Source organism: Rhipicephalus microplus, chromosome 4 (genome assembly GCF_043290135.1).
Source record: "Rhipicephalus microplus isolate Deutch F79 chromosome 4, USDA_Rmic, whole genome shotgun sequence".
NCBI classification, from domain to species: Eukaryota; Metazoa; Arthropoda; class Arachnida; order Ixodida; family Ixodidae; genus Rhipicephalus; species Rhipicephalus microplus.
The window spans coordinates 90,983,425-91,008,982 of NC_134703.1; the positions used below are offsets into that span (position 1 = coordinate 90,983,425).

Below are 25,558 nucleotides of genomic sequence, written 5' to 3' on the forward strand. Positions count from 1 at the left end.
GTCTCCACCACTAGCACTATTACTTTTGATCCTGGTATTACCAAACCTCATTTCGCAAGAACCTTCCCATTAACGTCTTTATGCTGTAGGCTTTAGAATTTGTCTGTTTAATTTAAACCAGATACTAAGTGCTTGGCTAATGAAATATATGTTGCATCTTTAGCCCTTGATTCTAGTTTCTTTTTTCTCTGCAGTGCATTTAAGTTTTAGTTCATCAGTGGGTTAGTTTTGTGTTTAACGAATAAAAGCGACCCCATAAAGGGACACTAAAGAGGAACAATGCCGTGGTTTAGATTGACAAACTACACTGAGAACTGTAATGGCATATGTTTCGCTACCACAAGTTAAGTACTAGTGGAGAAAATCAAGGTTGAAGTTTCGCTTTCAAATGTCGCGCGTGACCTAATAAAAATTTCGAAACGTATCTTCGGTATCGTCGTGACATTGGCTCGACAAAATTTTCCTTAACTTCATATGATAGGCCTATGGTGACCACAGATGACAATGTACTTCCCTTTTACAGATTGAAAGCTACGTAAGACCTACTAGATGCCTTCAAAATTTTTTACGTCACGGTGTTTGAGGCGGGAATCGCAGAGTGATGTCGCCACCCGCATTTTCTTTTCGTGCGTTTTCTCGCTTACCTAAGCATCCTGTAGCGGTGAAAGTGGTGTTTTCGAGATTGCGAAATTATACTTTATTAACATAAGAAAAATTGTTTTGCTCTTTAATGTACCTTTAAAATTCTACTTTTTCTGGTCAGTTTTGTGAAGTGTTTTGCAGTAAGCAGTACGGCTGTTTTAAGTCGTATCACAGCATAGCAGAATGTAATGAATAGAGGTTTATGCTGATATATTCCAGGCTTCCTTTCTGTTTTTGCGTGAAGCTTTTGCGTGAAGAAAGGTGGCTTTGACATCCCGTTCTCTTCATTACTCTAGAACCCCCCCTAAAGACAAAATATAATAGGACAAGGTTTTGAGAGAAGCCATTGCTTGGTTGCGCACCAAAATATAAGATGACAGTGGATAGAGCCTTCAAGAGTGCACATCCGCACTTCTAATGAAGGGTTTTATTGCATACGCATGCGTTTACTGTTTTTACTGCACCGGAAGAAATCGACATGTGTTATGACAAGGGGGGAAGACGCTCTGAAATGTTCCAATCATTTGCAACTACTCAAAATACCATCCCAAGGCACCACACTGTAAAAGAAATCATGCACATATTTAATGACACGGATCTTAGTTTGCTAGGAACTGCTGCTGCAAGATCCTGTAGTGGAGAGCAGGTTGTAATAAAATTGATAAAAAATTGGTGGGAGGGGGAAGAGGCTCCTTTGCTTGATCATTGGAGCTTATTTCTAATCTTCAGAAACGGGAGCGCATGCTCGGGTAGAGATGCTTGCTCGAGATGTTACGGTACATAAGTACATATATATGGGTGTATGTCATTTTTTACAGCAAAAGCTGTTACGAGATCAAAACACAGGTCACACTCGGCGCTGTAGTCCGTCGCTGCCACCGGCATCTATAATTAGTATGGCACGTAATAAGAAAAAAACTAAATAAAAAACACCAAGGACACAATGGGATTTGAACCCGGGTCCACTGCACGCCAGCTCAGTATTCTACCACTCAGCCACGCCGGTGCTTAGAACTCGTTTCTAAACTGGTTTTTGGCAGGCTTTATGTTGGGAAAGGAATCATATTAATGTGAGTAATAGAGCGCTTGCAATATCAAAGGAACAACCAGGCATCGCACAATGCGAATCGCATAACGAGTGGGTCGTCCAAGTCTCTAACCCATTAGAAAACTTGTTCTTGATCACCTATTAACTCTGGTGCATGCCCATTTCAGGCATAATTCGTCAGCGATGTCAGCCACTGCATAAAACAAATTGCACAAAACTCCTAGCAAGTTTGTAGCGAATACTACGATTCTCTGAAAAAAAGACTAAGGACAGGATAGTGAATGCTGGCCTACTATACAAAAATTATGATTATGACGTAGTGGGCACCCAGCAAGTGTGCTTGTAGCAGTTACCCAAGGAGTGTTAAGAAAAAGCTCTGAAAGGCCACCCTTCTAGCTTTCGCTGTAACTGTGCTGCGAGTTTCGTGCAGGCCTGGCGTTTTTTATTGTCGCGACATCTGTTATCAATCTTAAACCCTCAAGACCACTGTGGATGGTGAGCAAAATCTTTTTATTATTATTAATATTATTATTATTGGCCTTGACTTTTGTGAGCACAAGGTCTGACTTGCTGGTATAACAATGCTGGTGGCTCAACATTTAGTAGGTGAAATTTTAATTTAAAGAAGTGTAAATAAAAATGCAAGCTTCGTCATAACATTAGATGTCAAATGGTTTACGGGACTCTGAATACTTGGGCATAGCCTGGAAAGCACTTGCAGCAGCAGTGGTATTTTCGATACTGCGAGAGGGCAATTAAATAATGCAATTAAAATTAGTTTTTGTGTTACCATTCTTTTAATTGTCAGTCTCTTTCTTTCCCTGTCCTTCTTTTTCCTGTGCAGGTAAACAAGTCTCCAAACTTCAGCATCAACTGGACAGCTGGCTGTGAGGGTCCTGAAGTGGTCAATGCGAGCACAGGCAAGACGGAGGAAGGCCAGGTGTCGCGCCTGTCCAAGCGCACGCTCTTTGACCGCTTTTGCCACCTGTGGGGGCAAGTGCCCTCCATCGAGCGCCAGGACCCCAGCCAGAAGCCCCGGCTCTATGCAGAAGCCAAGAAGTCTGCCGGCTTGTACCAGGAAGCCAAGACGCGTGTCACCGAGGCCTTCAGCGCCGCCGGCCTCGGCACTTGGGTCTCCAAGCCCATCGAGGCCGACGAGTTCGAGCTCGACATTTAAGCGGTGGTCTGCCAAGCAGTCGTCCCTCTGCAAGCGAAAATGCTGAGCGTTTTCGCACTCGCCCTCTTTGTTTTGGTTACAGTGGCTATTTCATCACAGTTATTCATTTTTGAACTCGTCGTATACACACTTGCTTCCTTTCCTTTGCTTTTATCAAGGTAGTTTTTTGTTCGTTTTTCTTTCCCTAGTCTGTCTCATTCCTTTTTTTTGCCCCTCCATTATCTTAATCTTTTTTTTATTGCAGATTTATTATAGACACAGTTCTAATGGTTAGAGCTGTAAGCATTCATAGGTGGGGTCATTTATTTGCAGGAAAGGTTGTGCACATTTGTTAAAGGCAAGTGCTTTTCGATTGAGCATGTGCCAATGGCTGCACTCGTGGTGCGAGGAAGTGAAGCCTTCTAAAGAGTGCATGACTAAATGCAATTCCTGGTCATTCAATAATAAACACTTTTTTTTTCTCGAGACTATCTAGTTACACTGTTACAGGATTATTATTTTTTTTTGCCTGCCATTTTTTAGATACCACATGTCGCACATTTCAAGCCACTGTTCTCACTCTTTATGCAAGTTTGTACGGCAGTGTCATGCATCGTCATTCTCACCTCACAGCGATGCATTCAGTGTTTTCAAAACAGAGTTACATTACTTTCAGGCTGTCATCAAACATAACTCTCTCTATATATATATATTAGTGGCACCAAGTTCAGTCATCTTGTGTAGAAAATCTCTATGCTAGGAATCACGCAATATCGAATCTTCACGACTGCTTTCTTGTGCTCGACTTTAAATAGGACCTGCTATGCGCTTGCAGCGCAAGTGTCCGGCACCCTCTCTTCGTCCTTGGAACCTTAGTGCCACAAGATGCACGAGAGTGCACAGGGGAAAAAAAAAAGCATGCAGAACCCTCACCAATTAGATTTTCAACAAATTTTAAGGACAGGGCTTTGCCAAGTTTGTTTTTCTTATCAGTTTTTATTTTGTGTACTCATCAGTAGCAACATTGCTGTAAACCTTTGCACCTTCATTAGACTTCGCACAGTGGCAGAACCTTGGAAAACTTTTTTCACACATTGCTTTTCATTTTGCCAGCACTGAATAAATCATTCCATTGACTACTCAAAGAAACTAAAAGAATGTGAGGGGGCACTGTTGGCACATGTGCAGTGTTTTATTGATATTCTAGCAGGTTGTAACGCGCATTACCACTTTTGCAGTGCGGGGGCAGCCGATGTGCAGGCTTAGAACAGCAATTTTGTTTATGATACTGTTTAACACTGACAACATTCATTTGCCAGCATGTTTCAGGGAGCCTATTAGCCGTAGCATAGCACATCACTTGATGCTTCACACGACAGGTAATTATTTAAAATCTGCTTACGAACAACCAGCCGAAGTTTACGCTTATGGCTTAGGAGTGCTCCGAGAACCAGCCACCGTGTGGCAAAAATACTGTCTAGCGAGTGCGACATAGTAAACAACCTCGACCACACGAAGACACAACTGGGTCACCTTTGCGGGCAGCTTGCATCGTCTGTTGGCATTCTTCCGCCAGCTGCATGTGTTTCCAGAGACCGCTGTCGTCGTCACCAGCATGGTGGCGGAAACGATGTTCTTGTGGCTTTCCCCTTGTCCACCATAAGCACATGCTGGTGAACAGCCCGCAGTCTGTTTGCATAAGCAAGGCGAAAGGGCAAAAGTGACTATGGCGTCGTCAGTGCTTGCTCCCGCCAGCTCAGAGTTCAGACGCGTTGTTTTCGGGAGTGGTCGCTGCTCCCTTTCAGGTACCCTCATGCAATGTAAGTGTTGCACGGTGCGATGTACAGCGCTAGATTACACGCAAGCTTCAATATTCATTTAAATTACCTTGCAGGCTTTATTCACTGTGAAGATTTTGCACTGAATATTGTTCATGCTATCTCTGCTGTGAACTTTTGTGTGAGTTCTCTTTGAACACCTCTCTTCAGTTTCAACTGATCATAAGCGCTCCTATGTTGTGCAAGCGATCTAGACGATGGGTAAAGAAAGGAAAGAAAAAAAGAGCAAGTTCTTTCATAGGGATTGTCACTGCCAATGGCACTTTTAATCGATAATCCAAAGTAAGCGTAGTCCGCTGAAGCGATTAGATGATTACGTAGTTGCTGAAGAGGTCAGCACTGCTTTTCTCCTTTACCGTAAACAGTTTTTTTTAGTGATATGAAGAAAAGTTTGAAATACATAGTCTGCTTTTAAAAGGGTCTTTCTCATGGTGCAATCTATGGCATTTAGTGCATATTCCATGGATTTAAGAGATTTACCGCTATTTTGTGCTGTTCCTCAGGATGCTGAAATGCATAACATTGCTAAGTGCTAAGTATACTGAGCATGAGAGGTTTAACTGCTCTGAGTCTTTTATTATATTGATACACTTTTGTAACAACTGGTCATTACTCTGTCTAGTTGGGTTTTTCCAAGCTTTTTCTACGTTCCCTATTCAGGAAGTGCAGAATGCACCTTCCTTGTCGTTTCAATGTACTGTCTCTTAACTTTACCGCTTCTTATGCTTGCTGTAGTACAGTGTCTGGAGGGGGGGGGGGAGTTGTCCTGGTTTCACTCCTTAACTGGGAAAGCATTGTCTTTTTATTGTGTTGTATTGCATGTGCACAAAGCGGTTTCCAATCTAGGACAAAATTTTAATGTATATTTTTGTCCAAACGATTGTTAAGGAGGTTCACCAAGTTAACATTTATTGCCACATCTGAAGCAAATCGAGAAAAAGCTACTGCGACGAAAAAATGCCACAGTGCGCTTATCCTTACCTCGGAAGTCGCGCGTGTTTATGTAAATAATTTTATTGCCTAGATTGTCAATGCCGTGCTAACCTCTAAAACTGGTGCATGAAGATGTGCTTGAGTAAGTGCACAGCTGCGGCTGCCCTTATCTGCATGCAAGCATTTGTTCTTAGCTTTGATAAGGTGCTTAAAGAAGTATTTGCCAGTCCATCAAATGGTATTATGTGGATTGGCAATGGGTCTTCCCGTAAGACGTGTCAACACTGGTGTTGCCCGACATTAGTATTGTTTCAGAATTCTTGCCTTGCTCGTGAATCAAACATCGGTTCATGAAGCATGTTCATTTTTAACTGCGAAGCAAGGCGTTTGGCAGTGTGCTTTGTTGCCATCATAATCACTGTTTGATTTTTCTCACATTTTATTTCTTCTTTTCATTTCTGCCACACTGGACATTGTCCTCGTAAACATATGCAGCCTTGTGAATATATGGGCTTCTTCTATATTAGATGCATGTTCTAAGGTGAACCATATAAAAGACCTCCTTTGAAGGCTGAGTTTGCCCCAAAATAAATTGTAACTGGTTACAGTAATGGGCCAGTCACATTCGCTAACATATAACACATATTGACCCTGGTAAACATGCTCACCATTCACTTTTCTTTTTTTTTTTGCACCGTGCCAGAGCGTTAAATTTATGGTGAAAGAGTTGTAGGTTTGAAATTTCGAAGGTAGTATCCTATTCTCACGTCATCTGCTCTCCTGTTCCAAGAGACATTGTCAAACCACCAAGCATGCCGTTTTAGAAGACTTTGGATCGGCCACTTAAGGGAGAGCGGATGTTGAAGGCACTGTCCATTACCGATATCAGTGCTGCTGAAATTACTGGTCCCATTATCGTAGCGAGTGCCAATAAAAGTTTAGAAAGCAAGGCCGCAGTACAATGATGTTTTTCTCTCATGCTTGTACTCCTTATCTTCACATTTATAGCCTCTCTATAACAACAACAAAAAAAATCAAATACCTAAAGTAGCATAGGCACGATTTTTTCTCTCTGCATTTTCCTTCCATCATGAACAGCTGGGGAAAAACTTTTTTTGATGAAATTTTTTATGTATTTAGAGTTGCTTCTTTGCTGCTTCTTGTTAAGGGTATCTCCTTTGTCGAGACTTGTTTATAAGTTATGCTCCCCTTGTCATCTGCATGATGCATTGTGTGTAAAAGAAAAAGCAGCACACTATGGGCTTTGTAGTGTTTGCATCGGGCACAGATTGGAGTGTACCTGTTGTTCTTGTGTGCTTGGTTTCTGGCTGGTCATGACGAAGGGGGCTTGACCTTGCACATTTATGTACATAAAGATGGGCTCAACATTTTTTTTTCCCCAATGCTTTGCTGGAATACAATTGTGTACATATGTACTACTAAATCTGTGTAAAATTTCATTGTAGTGTGCTTGCCTGTGTTATTACTATTGGTTGCATGGGTTTAAATGTTTGACAGGCAATTTTATAACTTGAGGAAACATTTCATTGTAGCAGTAAACTTGAAGACTTGCTAACTCGCAAAGCGGTGAAGTGTGGCACTGTTACCACATGTAGCACACTGAATGGATTGCCGGTCTGCCTCATTCTGAAGATATCGGGAATGCTTGGCTGTACTCATGATGTAAGATCCACTTTATCACAGTAGACCCAACGATAAAGTTTCTTCAAGTCATCTAAACACGTCTCTTGTCATGAATGTTCACTGTGTGTTGCCTACACGGTGCAGTGTTGGTCATGGATGTGGTTGATTATTGGCTTCAAAACCATGCTGCGATCTTTATCGATGCTTCGCAAGCTCAAGCCACCCGTTTTGTCTCCTCCTCCCTCTTGTGCAAGAGATTCGGCACACCCATTTTGTCTAGCATCGCCCATACCGCGGCGCGCTGATGGTGGCATTCACAACTCAAATGTGACAGCATCCTCATCAGTACAGAATTTTATTTAGGCCTCCTTAAAGTAGTACTGACAAAAAATTGGCCCCGTGTCTGAATGTTACACTGCAAATGTCGTCGAAAGACGATAGTCTTGCGGCTAGAGAGAGTGAACAAAACGTTTATTTAATGTTCTGCGCAATAAAAATCGGTGGATGCTATTCTGGAGGCGCTGCGTTGTAGTGCTTCAAGCGTGCAGCAGAGGCGAACGAGCTCATCAAGTCACGTCACACGTGAGCGCTATCGGGCAGTTATCTTGGGAAACGGAAGCGCGCGGTGTGCGCGCCCGTCTCGGAGGCGATAAGGTGAGGAACGCAAGCCAACGGGTAGGTGCCACCACCATCGCGTCCTTAGCAAAGCGTTTGAAACACACACCTTTTCGTGCAAACGTTGCATCGTCAGCGCAGCGTTATAAGCGCTACGGTCCTTAGAATTACCTATATATGCCTTTTCTAGTGAAAAGACACCCAAAATATTGACGTGTTGTTATGGTGTCTCAGATATGCGCAATGATTGCTTTTAAATGGACAATCGCACAAGTATAAACGCTAAATCTTGACCAATATTGGTGGGTGCTGCGGATGGGGTCGGCCGTTTGGGGTATCGTTAAGGGCAGACAAATGTACAAACAGACCAAAACTTTTGCGTAAAAATAGTTTTGTAACAACCTACTTGATCTATCACAGCTGGAAGCATAATTTACTAGAGCGTGCGACGGTTGATTATCTGGTTAGCTGCACTTTTGGTTTCAGTGGAACTAATTAGGATTTTTTTTTTTTAACATAGCGTTGTCTACACACGAATTCGTTTGAGTGGACAGCTGTTTTCAACAATAACTCTTAAGGTTTGCCACCGTCTCCGGAAGAACGTTGTAAATATGGGTGGCCTCCATAAAATTGCCAGGCCTGTGTTAAACGCTCAGCACAGTCACAGCAAAAGCTTGAAGAGCGGCCTTTCAGGGTCTTTTTTAAACACTGTCTTGGTAACTGCTACACGCACACTTGCAGAGTACCTGCTACGTCATAAATCATTTTTGTGTTGTGAAGATGCATTCACTGTGCCATTCTTTGGAGAAGCGTGGTACCCGCTACACACTTGTTAGGAATTTTGTGCAATTTTTTATGCTGTGGCCGACGACAAACTATATCGTTATTGTAATGGGTTGCACCATTCGGCAACCCACTCGTTACCCAATTCGCATTGTGTGACGTGTAGCTGTTAGCTGTTCCAAAGCGCCTTATTTACACATATTAATGTGATTCCTTCCCTGACATAAAGCCTGCCTGTGACCAGTTTGCAACGGAGTTAGTTCCAAGCATCGGTGCAGCTCGAAGGTAGATACTAGGCTGGAACGCAGGGTCCCGTGGTGCGAGTCCGATTGTTACCTTGGAGTTTTTTATTTACCTTTTTTTCTTCATTTTGTGCGATAGTGAGACACCGGCAGTCGACAACCACGGCACATGTGCACACGACCCTTTTTGTGATAACAGCTTTTGCTGTAAAATGGGACTGCTGAAATGTCTGCCTTCGTAGCACTATGCAAGTGCATAAAGCAGGTGCTTCAAAATGTCCGCGGAAAGAGCTCGCAAGGAGCACAGCAGCCACCACAGGCGTGATTGATGGCCACTACAGGGAACAACTGTAATGCCGCCTCACGATAGAAGCTCGCATGACATACATTTGCAGGGAAAGCTGGTACCGGAGTTGTCCGCTGCCGGTGTCCGTAACGTTGGTGTTACACGAAGGTGAAACGTGCCTTCACAGAAGCAGCTGAGCGTTTATTGTTCGTAAAAGTAACCGCTGCAGGGAGCGATGTTGACTTCGTGCTCCCTGGTGACGTTACAACTGCTCCCATCGCGAGATCAGCGCGCTCACGGGATTGCGAGGACGACGATCTTTAAAGCGTGCCCTTCGAGCTCATGACTCTATATCGCCCGTGACGATAATACGCTGAGGCCAACGAGCTCGGAGTACCGCTAATGGCAAACTGTGTATATAAATAGCTCGCCGTTAGGATGCTGAACGACGTGTTTTGTGTCCGAGTCGTTTCGCGCCGCGCTTTCAGGAGTGATGTCGCAGGCCCAGTTCCCGGTGGCTTAATCTTTTTCCAGTTTTTTTGTTCTTTTGCGTCTGTTAGTGTTTATGTTACGTCATGTCCGTGACGGAAATACGTTAGTAGAGATGTGGTGGACCCGGCATAAACACTTTCATGTTAAAATGTCCAGGATAGAACAGGACTCGAACTTCGACCCTTTCCGTGGCAGCCTAGTATTCTACCACAGAGTCATGCCGGTGCTCGAAACCCATTCACATTAAGAACCTATACAAGCGTTATGTCCGGCAAGGAATGAAGATAAAGGGTCCCTAAACAACTAGAGGTTGCAATGTGATTGCGGTGGAGAAATCGTGCACGAGTCAACTTACGAATGCCTAGCGTAACCGTGAGAATTTTTCGTAATGGTGCCGTAATAGCGGAGTTAGATGCGTTTGATAATTGGCTCCGCGGTAGAAGCACGAGATTGAAGTAACTATAATAAGAATGGCGTGGAGCACATTCTGAAAGCATTCTCAAGTCTTAACTGGTAGATTGCCACTATCCCTCGAGCGGAAGATATATGACAGCAGCATCTTACCGGTACTTGCCTACGGAGCAGAAACCTGGAGGCTTACAAAGAGGGTTCATCTTGAATTTTCAACGACGCAGCGAGCAATAAAAAGGAAAATATAGGTGTAACCTAAAGAGGAAAGAACGGAGCAGAGTGGGTCAGGGAACAAACCGGAGTTAAGGATATCATATAGTTGAAACCAAGAAGAAGAAATGGGCATGGGCCAGGCACAGGCAATACAACCACTGGTCATTAAGGGTAACTGACTAGATTCCCAGAGGACAAGCGGGTGAGGGGAGAAAGTTAGGTGGGCAGATCAGATTGGGAAGGTCGGGTATATAGTGTCAGCAGCAAGCACGTGCAGGACCAAGTTGACTGGCGAAACACGGGAAAGGCCTTTGCCCTGCAGTGGGCGTTGTCATGATGATCAAAACGCTACCGTCCGCTGGTATCCTCTCCCAAAGCCACTTTATTCCCCTCGCAGAGAGCCCCTGCCAGCCTCGCATGGTGCTCGCATGGCATACGTCATCGCTAACTCGCTGTTCGAAGCACCGTCTGCGTCCGGTTGCCGCGACTCCATCAACTCCGTGCTCCGCTGTTGCCGTACCAGCTCGTGCTCTTACGAATCGCGCTGGTATGGACCCTGCAGTGTGTTGCACGCACGCCTTTAAACGATCGCCAACATGATGGATCCATACGGCGACAAGCCGTCAGCACCGCCGTGCTAGATGATTAGCCGCCACCACCGCAACACGACGAACAAGAAGTGCGGGCAGCTGCTTGCAGGCTTACCGGAAGGCGTAGGTCGACCTGAACGTAGGTCGACCAGTCGCAGCATGACCTACGCTCGGCACCACAGATTCAACTTCCTGACGTCACACACGTCCTAAGGCCGGAAAGAAGGTATCTTGGAATTTTCAGTGCGCCCGCGGCTTGTTGTGCTGCCTAGTGTGGCGCATATCGATCATGATTCGCGACTTCATTATGCCCATGATGCGCGTGTCTTCTTGGAGTGTTTAGGTGTCGCACAGTACGAATTGTGTAACGAGTGGGTCACCGAATGGTTGCAATCTACTACAAAGGGTTCGGCTATTGTTCATCATCAGCCATCGCGTAAACTAAGTGCACCTGATGCCTTGCAAATGCGTGGTTTGTCCGCAGATTGACGATTAGTGGCGTGGTGGGTGACCAAGATTGGTGGCGTAGTGGGTACCTTGCGATTGTATCTTCGAGAGAACTTACGTACAATGGGACCTAGAAACGCCAGTTTTTTTTTTATTTTACCACGAATATTACGTTTTCCCCGCAGGCCTGGCATTTTTAAACCACTTTAGGGAGGCAGGCCATCACCGCATGGCGTAGCGCAGTGAAAACCACACACAGCATATAGCGTAGCAAGAGCTCGCGCCAAGGAGAATTCTTCTTCAAGAAAGAAAATTAGAAATAGAGAAAAATGAACAGAAAAACTGAAAAATACAAGAAAGTGTGAAGAAAAGAGAAAACCGAAAAGAAGGTGCCTGCCATACCTCTAAAACAGTTAATGAAAGTTGCCGGTACCCTCTCTAGCTTACCTTTTCGCCGTTGAGATGGAACTAATGAGATGTTTGTGGTTTACGCTTATGATGTTCAGTGCAACAGGGCCTACATCAGTGCATAGGTATGTGAAAATTTTTATTTAAGCTGCTGACCTTGCGCGAGTTTAGTCATAATGCTTTGGAATTGCGCATCAGGCTTCACGGAGAAACCACTGATCTCTACTAGGGGAAGCTGGATGGCGCATCGAGCGCGCGTGGTTGAAGCCACCGGAAGACGCCGTTGGTGTCCCGGAAGCCACCGCCATGAACCATCGTCTGCTGTGGGTGCGAGGGATTTGCTCCTGTTTTTAAGGAAATGCTGGCCTGTATGGAGCAGTGAACTTTACGAATCGGCTAGAAATGTCATCGTGAAGACATTTTACGCATAAGTGTCTCAAAACTGTATTCATTTTACGCATTCTGCGAAGATATTGTGGTGGTTGACCGCCCTTTTTTTTTTACCAAGGCACGCTGAACTTGTTTGGTTTTTTGATATGCAGTTTCCCACGCTCGTGGCCTCAAATACACGAGAGGTGGGTCAGTAACCTTAAGAGGGACAACTGAACGCCGTCTCCAGAAAGCATGCAGGCATTGCAGTGATCGTGCAGCATGCGGGCATTGCAGTCCCCCGTAGTATGTAACAGGTATAACATTTTGACCTCCAAGGTGGTGCCGGTGAGAGACTTCTTCTGTGCGTTGTTGAACAATAAAAAATAGGGCTCAATGTACATGCCAATGGCTGCTAATGGGGAATGAGATACAGGAGCATTCGGCTTTTAGTTAACGCGCAAGCTTCGATCACCATTAGCAGCCATTGGCATGTACATTGAGCACTATCTGACAAGAAAGGGTTGCTACGTTATACTCGCTGGGTGTAACCTCCTTAGCTTTAGAAAGGTTTAGCGAGCGTTGAGCCGCAGTGCCATGAATACAATGAACTTGTATATACCATGAATGAACTCGAGGTGGTTAAAAATGGGAAGTAGATACGAAGCGCAAGCCGTAAGAAAGTAAAAGTCGAATTCTCCGCCTCTCATTTCCCATTAGCAGCCATTGGCATGTACATTGAGCACTATCTGACTGAAAAACGTTTGCTACGTCATACTCGCTGGGCGTAACCTCTTTGGTTTTCGAAAGGTTTAGCGAGCGTTCGGCCGCAGTGCCATGAATACAGTGAACTAGTATATACCATGAACTCGAGATGGTTAAAGGTGGGAAGTGGACCCGAAGCGCAAGCCGTAAGAAAGTGTGCGTGTGCCACCTCTCATTTAGTCCTTGGAATGTCCGCTGGATGGCGGTGCTTCTATATGGGGAATATATGATGAAAAGATGCGAGATGGTGGTACTTGGAGTGTTGAATAGATGGACGAACGGACACATAGACAGATGCATGGATGGACGCATGAACGGACGCAGGAGCGGCTGCATGGACGAACGCAGGGACGGACGCACGAACAGACGCACGCACGGACGGGCTGATGGACGCATGGATGGTCACACTGACGGACGCATGGACGGACGGAAGCAAGAACGAATGGACGGACGAATTCCTCGCCCCACTCCCCATCATTCACTCCGTGAGTATGCTGCCATTTTTTGTGTGTGTGTGTGGCGTTGGATAAACGCGAGAACGTTATATTATAAAAATAAAATGCAAAAGTTACGATCACAACAACTGCCACCAGATAATATTTGAATTACGCGTCTAAAACGACCAGAAGACGCTAGCTTCCGGGACACCGAAGGGACCTTCCGGTGGCTTCACAAGCACCCACATGGGAGAGCGGGGATGCGTCGTCCAGCCTCTTTAATGGAGGCCAGTGGGAGAAACGAGCAGCACACGCACTTGGCAGATGTCGTGGGCTTCAGAAATGTACTTGTGTTGTCCTTGTCTTGCTGTCGTCGTATGGCAGAGCATGCATGAAAATTGTGCATGCATGAGTTCAAATTTATATCAACGCATCAAAACGCAGGCATTGCCGTCGCTTAAATAAAAATTAAGACTTTTTTCCCTCAACAGAAATGGAAATCTCGCAATGTGTTCAAATCTCACAATGTGTTTCACAGCACTCTCACAATCACAAGGCTCATTTGTTCAATTCAATACTCGTTTTCTACCTATTCACATACATCCTTTTTTTTCAGCAGTGAGCTGGTCGGTGGCAAAACACTGCTGCAAATTTTTTTCTTTGTTGATTTGATGGAGCTTAGTTCTATATTACCTCCTATTTCAAATATGCTGTAAATCTTCTTCACTGTCGCTGCTTCTCGACACTTTGTCTGCTCGATCGATTGTTTTATAGTGAAAGCTGTGATTATTCCGAGTTCCAACATGTGCTCAAACTCAGCCCTGGCTACTTTTAGCTTATCTTAAGCAAGTCGCCGTGGGCGAGCGATAACAGGTGGACCAGTGGTGATTACATGGTAGCTGACATCATGTTTTACAGGTTTTGTCCACTCCGGTGGTTGCGTGATGTTTCGGAATTTTCGAAGAAGTCCTGCGAAATGGTCATCGGCCACTGTTGTATTTGGGGCGATTATGTTCGAGTCATTTGAAACAACACCATGGACAGGGAGAAGTGTAGTAGTGTCTTGCAGTCGTTGCCGTTTCATGGTGGTTTAAGAAGTCGGTACCAATGAGGGCTCGGCGTACGTCAGCGACGAGGAAGACCCAACGAAACACGCGGCGCAAGCCTAGGTTCAGAGTGAGCGACCGCGATTTGTATTCGGGGATCTTGCTACTGTTGACAGCTTGCAGGTAGGAGATCGGAGGTATTGTTCGGTCGGATTTTTGAGCCGGATTAATGCTGACCTCTGCACCAGTGTCCACCAGGTACTGCTAGCCTGTGATTTTGTCCTTGACGTGAAACAGGCGACTTTTGGGTTGGCCTTGACCAGTCATCGCCGTTAATGGTCGGTCTGCCAGTTTCCCTGCCACGAGCAAGGTTGGAGGCAGTGACGCGCGTCTTGTCCAAAGCAGTGATGACAATGCCATATCCCAGGTGATGTGGGGGACCGAGAGCGTTGTGCACATCCATAACGCGGGGAGCTTCGCCTGCGGTTTCGGTGATGGGGAGTGGCGTAATGACGCTCCGCGGCACAAACTAATTGCTCTCGCAAAGCGCCTCGATGGGAGAAGAAGATTCAGATGGTGTTTGTGGAGCACCACTCACGTTGTTGAACGACGGCGTGATGTTGCACACAGACGGCGGGGCCACCTCCAAGACCTTGTCCGCCAGGCTGCCCAAACCGTTGAGGTCCTAGGCGGACGCAGTGGCTAGTACCATTTACACATTGCCAGGAAGGCGCTGCAGAAACAGTTCTCGCAACAAGTTCTCGTCAGTAGTGGTGGTGCGGCCGCTCATGAGTTGACGCATATGACGAAGAAGCTGGCTGGCCGGCGGTCGCCTAATTCCTCCGCGGAGAGCAACTGCAGTATGCGGGAACGCTGTAATGCCGTCGTTCGCTCCAGCAAAGCAGCCTTGAGAGTGCTGCACGGTGTGGTGGAGGGGGGTGTTATGCCTGCGAGTCCACAGCGAACGTCCATGCCTCGGAAAAAGGAAATCTGTGTCAAAGCCAGCACGCGAGCCCGCCTGACGCGATAAACAACTTAACTGCGTCATCACGCGACGGCGCCTTTCTGCTGCGCATGTGCAGTGAGTCACCTAAGCCAGCGAGCCCGTCGAGCAAGCAACCGGCGTTTTCCTGTCTGGCGGGTCTGGCGCAATGTCTGGCGAACTCACTCATCCTTGGGTGCAGCCACCTGCAGCGCAGCCTCTCCGGATTCGGTGAGAAAGAATGACGCGGCCCAGCGGCAACCCCATTGGAGAATTCTGACCTCACGACCAGCGGCGCTTCTGGTTGGACATTTGGGTTGGACCCGGTGCATATAAAAGAAGCCCTGCGGCACGTCGAGAGCAGACCCCTTTGACAGCAGACCCATTTGAGAGCAGACCTATGTGTTAGAGAGGAGAGCTCGGCTCTTCGGGTCTCTAAGCTGTCGGCCCCAGTGCCGTATTTGTAACGCCTCTGTATATATGCTGTACATAAACCTTGTTTAACTCACCGTCGTCTCGTCCGCTCATCTATCAGCTCTGCGCAGAAGCAGTCGCGAGCTGAGAAACCTACGCTACCAAACGGCTGGTGACCTTCCCGGCGGAGTTCGAAGCAGTGGCGCCTTCGGGACCGTGTTGGCGTCGCCGTATTTCGAAACAGTGGTTGCAGCGGTGAGATTTCGAGGCGCCCTTCGTAACGTCGTCGGAGGCACGCTTCGTAACAGTGGTTGGCAGCTGCGGGATCGGCCGGCGTCAGCGACATCGATGCGGTGAGTGCCTGATGTTTTCCCCTCAGTTCACCAGACTACTCTAGCTCAGGTTGTAGTAGTTTAGAGAAGGGCTGTGTGAAGCATTGAAGTGAGCTTTGATCGTTTCAAGCAAAGTTGAAGTGCTTTGAAACCAAAGTTAATGCGGAGGGGGTAAACACGGGAGGGTGAAAAATTGCTTGCGCGCCTTGCTAGTTGACTTATAGTGGGTACGGCAAGTAAATTGTTAACAGGGGCAAACAGCAAGAGGCTAGTGTGAACGATGGAGAACCTTAAAGTGAAGGAACTCATCGAAATTTGTGATGTTCGGCATTACTTTGGGCCGTGCGAAACGAAAGCAAGCGATCCTTGAGATCATGAGAGATAAAGGAGTTTCGGCTGAGGAAGTCGATGAGGCCTGGGTGGATATCAAAGCACGCCGCGAGGAGGCTGAAAGGCGAGAAGCTCGCGAACGTGAAGAAGCTGAAAGGCGAGAAGTTCATGAAGAAGCTGAAAAGCGAGAACGCCGCGAGGAGGCCGAGAGACAGGAGCGCCCCGAGTTGAAACGAATAGAATTGGCAATACTACAGTGTTCGCAGGCGCCTAGCGTAGCTGCTCCAACAGTTCAGGTCAGTGGTTATAGAATTCGGGATCAACTGCCACCGTTCGTAGTAGGCGAGGACATGGCGAAGTATCTCGTCAAGTTTGAACACGTCTGTGAGCGAAACGCTTTGAAGCGGTCTCTTTGGGCGCAGAACATGTTAGCTCTTCTTCCCGGCGAAATGTCCGACGCGATAACTTGCTTGTCGAGGGAAGCGTTTGAGAGCTATGACGAGGTTAAGGAAGTGCTCTTGAGACGTTATAAGTTGTCACCCGAGGCTTTCAGGCAAAGGTTCCGGTATGCTAAAAAGGGGAATGAGTCACACGTTGACTTCGCGTTTCGTCTTAAAGCCGTTTTAATTTAATGGCTCAAGGGCAAAGGTGTTTATGACGACCGCGATAAAGTGGTGGAATGCGTTGCATTGGAGCAATTCAACCACTGCATCAAGGAGGATGTCAAACTTTGGCTGCAGGACAAACTTGGTGAAGTACAGCTAAACAAGGCAGCAGATTAGCTGAGGAGTATTATACTCGCCGAAAGTTGCATAGCAGGGCAGTGCGCGTTGAAAAGGATGAAAGGAAAGAGGGCTTTTCAAAGAAACCTGATCAACGGAAACCCGCTCCGCACCGTAATTTCAAGAAGGACCCGTCTCTTACAAAGGACACTGTAGGGGAAGGGCAAACGGAAGCGGAGAAATTGAGTTAGGTTCCTAAACAACGCACTGATACCACACGGGCTTTTGAATCACGGAAGCCACTAATCTGCTACAACTGCAAAAAGGAAGGGCACATCGCGATAAACTGTAAGCAAAAGTTTGCGACTATCCGAGAATCGGAAAACAAACGGAAGCCGCTAATATGCTACAACTGCAAAAAGGAAGGGCACATCGCGATAAACTGTAAGCAAAAGTTTGCTTTTGCAACAATTCGAGAATCGGAAAAGAACATGCGGTTGTTAGAGCCGTATCTCCAAAAAATTAGTGTGAATGGGAAAACGTGTCGAGCACTTCGAGACTCAGCGGCAACCATGGACGTTGTCCATCCTTTATTGGTGTCTCCGAATGACTTTACAGGAGAATGCGCGTCGATCAGGCAAGTCGCCGAGGAGCAGAGTGCTTGCTTACCAATCGCTACGGTTGTCATTGAAGGCCCGTTCGGTAAGCTTCGCACCGAAGCGGCTGTGTCTGCCGCGCTTCCCGATAGTTTTCCTTATCTTTTCTCTAACAACTCAGAGCAGCTTCTCAAAGAGCAGGGTAAATCGTTCTTCCCCAACTTAGCGTACATGGCCCTCACGCGATCGCAAGTGCGGAAGCTTTCGCAGAAGCTTGATCTTGCTCAATGCGGTGAACTCTCGAGTGACCTTGTCGGCGGGTCGACGGAACCTCAGAGAGGAATTTTCCACGTGAGTCATGTGAGCAGTCACTCGAGCGGCCCGTCGCCGAAGCGACCGGCGTGGTTTCCGTAGCAGGGGGAGACGACATGGCGCCATTGAATCAGAGCGAGAGGGCTGCAACGCTCTCGCCTGTAGAGGAAAGTTGGAGTGAGCTGTCGAGGGTTGATCGAGAAACGCTCATTCGAGAGCAGCGTGAGGACCTCTCGATAAAAGCGCTAATGGAAAGCGTAAACTTGGGAAAAAAGAAAAAGAATGTTTCTTTTTTTTTGAAAAAGCAGGGCTTATGTATCGGAAATACACAAATGCGCAAGGTCGCAAGTATGAGCAGCTCTTGGTGCCAGAAAAGTATCGTCGCCAACTATTAGAACTGGCGCATGAAAACGCATGGGCAGGGCATCTCGGCATAAAAAAGACCAAGGCTGGAGTTTCCCTTGAGTTTTATTGGCCAAAATGCTGGAAAGATATCGAAGACTTTGTACGCCCATGCGACACTTGTCAGAGAGCGGGGAAATTCGCGGACAAGTGGAAGGCACCCATGAAGCTTTCTGATATCAATTATGAAGTGAAATTAGGAAGGTGGACGAACAAAATTTACCACAGTAACTTGATGAAACCATAAGTTCAACGTCAAGTTGTCGTAAATCTGCTATTGAATGCTTCAGAGAAAGAGGGAGCAGAAATTTTGAGTTCTAGTGATGTAATCGAAAGGGGATCGGAGGTAACCTTGGAGCAGTTAAACCTAGAGCCTAGGTTAAGTGAAGTCCAGAAGAAGGAGCTGAGAAGGAATGTTCCTTTTTATGAGAAATCGGGACTCCCCTATTGTAGTTACACAGATGTGCGACATCGCAAGTACGAGCGGCCCTTAGTACCGCATAGGTATCGTCGCCTAAAAGTGGCCGGTTACTGATGTGGAGCATGATACTCCAACAGCACAACTTTGACGTTCGCTACAAAAAAAGGAAAGCTAAACGCTAATGCAGACGCATTGAGCCGTGCGTTTAGTTAGTACCTTCTCCACCTTTCGGTTTCTCGCTGGCGATTCGGGGCAAAATTTTGTTCTCATCAAGGCCTTAGCTGAGCGCTCTCGTCCAGAATGAGCTCAAGGAGCCAACTTTATGTTCTATTCTATTTCGTTACGTTGTTGTACGTGTAAAAAAAATTGAGTTCTCATTTTAAGAGTCTTGAGTCCCGCATGTGACTCTTGATGTAGAGGAAACAAAATTCCGATAGACGCGTAGCTAGGTATATGTTGTACTATACTTTGTCTGGTGTTCTGTCGGGTGACGGTGTTTTGAATAGGAGCTGCTTCTGCTAACTCCGGCGTATTTCAGTTGTAATTTAAGTCTGTTGATCAGTTTCCGCTGCTCCCTTGGAGGGGATGGAAGTAGACCACCCCGGGCGCCTGCCGGCACCAGCGGCGTCAGCGGCGACCGCCTCCAGGAAGCGGATGGGGCAAGCGAGCGACAGCGACAGTGAAGATACTCATGCTTACTATCTCAGCAGTGAGGACTTCTCAGATGACGGTTTCCAACCTGTGCTGAGCCGCAAGGCGAAGAGAAGGAACATGAGGACATCCTCATCCTCAACTATTCAAACTGTAAGTGAAGCGCCAAAATCGAACGCTTATACCATCCTGTTTCTGCCTGCACTTCCTACCGTCAGCATGAAACGCCTTAACAGACAGTCTGTGTCGAGGTATCTGGAAACGCTCGTGCCAAATGAGATCACAGACATAAGAGTGAACGCCAGAAAGAATATACTGGCTGTGGACGTTTTGCACGCAAGTGCGTTGGGCGTTCTGCGCAGTGTAACTGACTTGGACGGCAACCAGGTGCGCTCTCATGTTCCCTTGGGATGTGATGTAGTAACCGGCGTGATCTACGACATTGATGTCGCTATTTCCAATAAGGACTTACAGCTTCTTGTCGAGTCAACAACTGATACTCCAATTGTTGATGTCACCCGGCTAGGCAAGTCTCGCTGTGTGAAGATTGCGTTTAAGAGCACATCACTCCCCTCTCATGTGAAGGTGGGGTACTTCAGACATGCTGTGCGGCCTTTCATTCCAAAGCCTCTCCAGTGCCGTAAATGCATGAAACTTGGACATGTGAGCAGCGTCTGCGAGAATTCGGTGGTATGCCACCGCTGCGCCGAGCACCATGAAGCGGATAAGTGCGTCGCAACTGTCAAGAAATGCTCTAATTGCAATGGATCCCATGAAGCCACATCGAAGGACTGCCCGCGGATTCAGAAGGAAATTGCCATCTTGAAGGAGATGGTGCGCGATCACTCATCTCATCGAGAAGCCGCAGCTAAAGTCAGAAGGCGTCGTTCACGTCGACGTCGGTCTTCGAGGACGCCCGCTACCTCCTCGACACGATTGCGTGATCCTTCATCAGATCCACCTCCTTTGCCTCCCAGACCACATGCCACGGGAAAGGCTGTAAAGGACAAAGCCAGTGAGCATACCCTGACTGCGACAGAGTGGCCTGCACTTCAAAGGGAAGCAGCATCAAGCGAACCGAAGGAGCTTCATGACGGCCAGTCCGCGCTCCCGGTTCGAGATCTTTCCAACCAAGACAGGCAAGGGACCGTAATCGTCCCGGTTCGAGATCTTTCCAACCAAGACAGGCAAGTGGCTGCAATCGTGCAATCATCAATTGCCACGATTCGCACGCTACTGAGCAGCATACGATCTCCGTCTGCTAAGAGTGCACTGCAAATACTGGATGCACTGAATCCAGTTCTTGCTAACTTCGTATAAGCACAATGGCTCAACAAAATGTCCACTTCCGCACTGAAGTTAAAAGTGCGTCGATTTTTCAGTGGAATGCCAGAGGCATGAAGTCCCGTATCTCGGACTTGCGCCAATTTGTTCGGGCCAATCAATTCCCTATACTTGTCATATGTGAACCAAACGTGTCAACGCCTTATAGATTGTCCGGTTATGAAGCTTTTTGTTCAGCCGCTTGCGAAGAACGAAGCAAAGTAATTGTTTACATTCGCACAGACTTGACTTATCTTTCGCACCCAATAAGTTCAAATGACGACAATCAGTACGTGTGTCTTCGTGTGAAGAAGAATGCAGTTTCGTTCACGCTTATTGGTGGATATATATCTCCGTCATCGCGATTTGACTGCGACAGATTAAAAGACATCCTAATGAGAACCGATGGGCCTTGGATCATAACCGGTGACTTCAACGCCCATCACATGCTTTGGGGGAGCACTAGGATGAATGCCAGGGGCCGGAACATTGTTACATTCGCTTCCGATTACGACCTTTCCATCATGAACGATGGTACCCCCACATATCTGCGGGGTCTCACGTATGGCAGTTGCCTTGACCTGACATTGGTGTCACGGTGCTTCTCTCGCAAAGTTAAGTGGTTTTGCGATATTGAGACTCATGGGAGTGATCACATACCCACCTACGTGACGATCGATGGTATCGTAAAAAATTTCTCTTCCGGTGTTGCAATTGGCACTGACTGGTCGATGTTTGCATCGCGTGTTGAGAACGTTTGCCAAGAAGGCCTCGCCTGCAGCCTGGAAAATACCATAGTGGAAGCTATGCAAGCGTCCAAATGTAAATTACCATTTTCGTCTAAAGTTACACAGTTTGACATCGAACTGGAAAAATTACGAGCTATACGAAGGCGTGCAGAACGACGATACAGACGCACAAGATCAATTTACGATCTGAGGGAAGCAAGGCGGCTCCAGAAAAAGATTCAGCGACGCATTTACAAACTGGAGAGCGAACGCTGGAAAGCATTCTGCGAATCTCTAGACCCTCATAAACCGCTGTCATATATCTGGAGAACAGTTCGTGGTCTTCGCTCCTCTCCACAACAACGGCACCCTTTTAAAGCTTTGGCACTCCATCAGGGAAAAACAGAACTCGAGGTGGCTGAAGAATTTTGCACGAGAGTTGCCGGGAATATTGTGAACGAGAGCATCGACGCCGTGATCGTTCCTGAGACGCGATTACCAGAAATGGACATTCCGTTCACCATGGAAGAACTGGAAGGTGCGTTAGTCGCTTCTAAGCGCATGTCATCGCCAGGTCCTGATGGTATTACTTATAGTGCGTTGGGACACCTTGGACAGAAAGCTAGAAAAGAACTTTTAACATGCTTCAACAACTCCTGGCTCAGCGGCAGTGTTCCCCGAGAATGGAAAATTAGTCGATTAATACCACTTTTGAAATCGGGAAAATCACCATTGGACTTGACAGCGTATCGCCCTATTGCCCTCGCAAGCTGCCTCGGAAAAGTGATGGAAAGGATGGTTCTATTTCGTCTCGAGTGGTACTTGGAACGATACACCAAATACCCTTCTTGCATGGCAGGCTTTCGTCGGGGCCGCTCCTCCATTGACTGTGTCCTTGATTTGTCGACATTTGTTCAACAAGAAAAAAGTCGCAAGCGCATATCAGTGGCACTCTTTCTTGACGTGAAGGGTGCATATGATAATGTAGCTCACGATGCCATCCTCACTTCTCTCGCAGCAATGGGCATTGGTGGACGAATGTTTCAATGGATAAAAGATTATATAACTGGCAGAGGTTTCTTTGTACAAACATATGAGGGTACAACTGCCCAACATTACACCTACTGCGGAGTACCTCAGGGAGGTGTTTTAAGCCCCACATTGTTCAATGTGGCCCTCATTGGTCTGGTGAAGGTTCTGCCAAAGTCGGTGTGCCTATCCATATACGCCGATGATATTTGCCTCTGGAGTGCTGCAGTTACTCGCCCTCAGGTGCGTGCACGAATACAGCGGGCAGCAACCCTCACAACAGCCTACCTTCAGAAACAAGGCCTAAATATATCAACTGTGAAGTGCGCGTTGATGGCGTTTACACGCAAACCAATGACGCCATACCCTGTTTACATCAATGGGCAGAGTGTCAAATATGCACGGACGCATCGTTTCCTGGGCATAATAATCGACAGAAGTCTTTCGTAGAGCCCACATTGTGCGTACTTGAAGAAGAGACTGCTATCTATTGTGCATATCATGAAATTCTTGTGCGGTAAAGCATGGGGAACTTCTGTGGCCTCCATGCTACAGCTGTACAGGGCCCTATTTCTGGGTCTATTGCGCTACAGCTTGCCGGTACTGACTAACACTTGCAAATCGAATACTCATTCATTGGAGAGTTTGCAGGGTCAGGCACTGCGTATCTGCCTAGGACTGCCCCGATGCGCTTCTACTTATGCCACAATCATGCTTGCCAAAGACCATCCGGTCAGGACATATATAGCTGTGGATTGCCTCAGAGCGCACATTCGACATGCTAGCCGTGTCCCCGACCACCACTTGGCCCTTCTACCTTCCGGAAGACCACGTGCTACGTTTTCAGACGTCATAGCCAAGCACCTAAACAGCATTCCATCAGGATATACGCCAGCTGCGAGAACGGCATGCCCTTTGTGGTGCCTCGACCAGCCGCAAGTACGTCTAGAAATTCCGGGAATCAAAAAGAAAAGCAGTCACTCCAGAGTAGCATTGAAGCAAGCAACACTGCTATTATTACATGAGTTGTACTTAGACCGAACGCAGATATACACTGATGGGTCCGTCTCATCCAGCAGCTCATCAAGTGCCGCTGTAATTCCGGCTGCAGAAATGACAATCAAGTTTAAGTTGTCGCATATGACTACATCTACGGCATCAGAGCTTGCTGCTATAAGGGCTGCTTTGCAATATCTCGTTCAAGAACGTCCAGAAAAATGGGTCATATTCTGTGATTCGAAGGCAGCGCTTCAGAGTTTGCAGTCTGCCATGCGTAGGAGGAGCCATGACCAACTGGTACAAGAAATAAGACATTGCCATCATGAAGCTCTAGCACGAGGGCATGATATTATATATCAATGGCTGCCTGGACATATCGGTATTACCGGAAATGAACTAGCCGATGATGCAGCCCGCTCAGCCCATGAAGAAACCCGTGTAGTCCTGATTCCTCTATCAAGGAATGATGCAGCAAGACAACTTTACCTGCTGGCTCGAGATCTCACACGCACGTTCTGGTCGTCTACCAGCTTCCAAAGGTGTCAATTTTATGAACTGGATCCTTCGCTAAAGCTAAAGCTACCATCACAACTTTCCCGCTCCGATGCGACACTGTTATGCCGCCTTTGGTTGGGTGTTGCATTCACAAAGGTGTACTCCTTTCGCATTGGTATGGCAGACACTCCTACATGCGACTACTGCGGAGATGAAGAAACCATCGAACACGTCCTCTGCAGCTGCGCTTGCTACGACACACAGCGATGCCAGCTACGGATGGTTTTGAATCGACTTGACCCCGGACCATTTTGTGTGCAGAAGATACTAGGACCTTGGGCATCTGCCTCAGTTGCGCAGAAAGCAACTAAAGCACTGCTTCTTTACCTTAAGTCAACAAACCTGAGCGACCGCCTGTGAACTGTGTGTGCTCACCAAGTGTGCTCGTGATTGTGTGTACCTTCTCATCTTTGTGCAACCTCTTTTCTCCCCTTTATCCCTTCCCCAGTGCAGGGTAGCAAACCGGATGTGCGTCTGGTTAACCTCCCTGCCTTTCCTTGTATCTTTATCTCTCTCTCTCTCTCTCTCTCTCTCTCTGTCGGGTGACCGAGGGCGCTTGCTTGTGTCGTGTGTTGTCTGTTGTCGATCCGTTCTTGACAAGTTGCAGAACCATCGACAAGTGCTGAAACCAAGGATCGTCAGAGACGAGCGAAGCTGGCCGGCAAGTTGTGGCGACAAGCCAGTGGAGCTGGGATCCATCCTCAAGAATGGGATGTGGTCCCGGAACAGAGTCTGGAGCTGCATTCTCCCCATGGCCTTGGAGGCGAACCTGGAGGGACCTGGCGAACGAGCGCGCCTAATATCCGAGCCACGTGGAAGCAGCTCGTCTTTCCGGCGCATTGTCTGGCGGCGGGGGTGCTGTTATGCCTGCGAGTCCGCAGCGAACGTCCATGCCTCGGAAAAAGGAAATCTGTGTCAAGGCCAGCACGCGAGCCCGCCTGATGCGATAAACAACTTATCGGCGTCATCACGCGACGGCGCCTCTCTGCTGCGCACGTGCAGTGAGTCACCTAAGCCAGCGAGCCCGTCGAGCAAGCAACCGGCGCCTTTCTGTCTGGCGGGTCTGACGCAATGCCTGGCGACGTCACTCGTCCTTGGGTGCAGCCACCTGCAGCGCAGCCTCTCCGGATTCGGTGAGAAAGAATGACGCGGCCCAGCGGCAACCCCATTGGAGAATTCTGACCTCACGACCAGCGGCGCTTCTGGTTGGACATTTGGGTTGGACCCTGTGCATATAAAAGAAGCCCTGCGGCACGTCGAGAGCAGACCCCTTTGACAGCAGACCCATTTGAGAGCAGGCCTATGTGTTAGAAAGGAGAGCTCGGCTCTTCGGGTCTCTAAGCTGTCGGCCCCAGTGCCGTATTTGTAACGCCTCTGTATATATGCTGTACATAAAC

The 25,558-nt window shown here is 47.3% G+C and overlaps 1 protein-coding gene and 1 pseudogene across 2 annotated transcripts in view; one reads left to right on the forward strand and one right to left on the reverse strand.

Annotated features, from left to right (window-relative positions):
• Adar (Adenosine deaminase acting on RNA) overlaps positions 1-3,332 on the forward strand; it is a 33,255-nt gene extending 29,923 nt beyond the window's left edge. For both annotated transcript variants that reach the window (XM_037423233.2, XM_037423234.2), the window contains one exon: positions 2,535-3,332. In XM_037423233.2, coding sequence (XP_037279130.1) covers positions 2,535-2,867 — 333 coding nt within the window. In that variant the 3' untranslated portion in view covers positions 2,868-3,332. The remainder of the gene's footprint in view (positions 1-2,534) is intronic.
• An 11,562-nt stretch (positions 3,333-14,894) lies between these two features.
• The window catches only part of LOC142814381 (uncharacterized), a 37,390-nt pseudogene continuing 26,726 nt past the window's right edge, over positions 14,895-25,558 (reverse strand).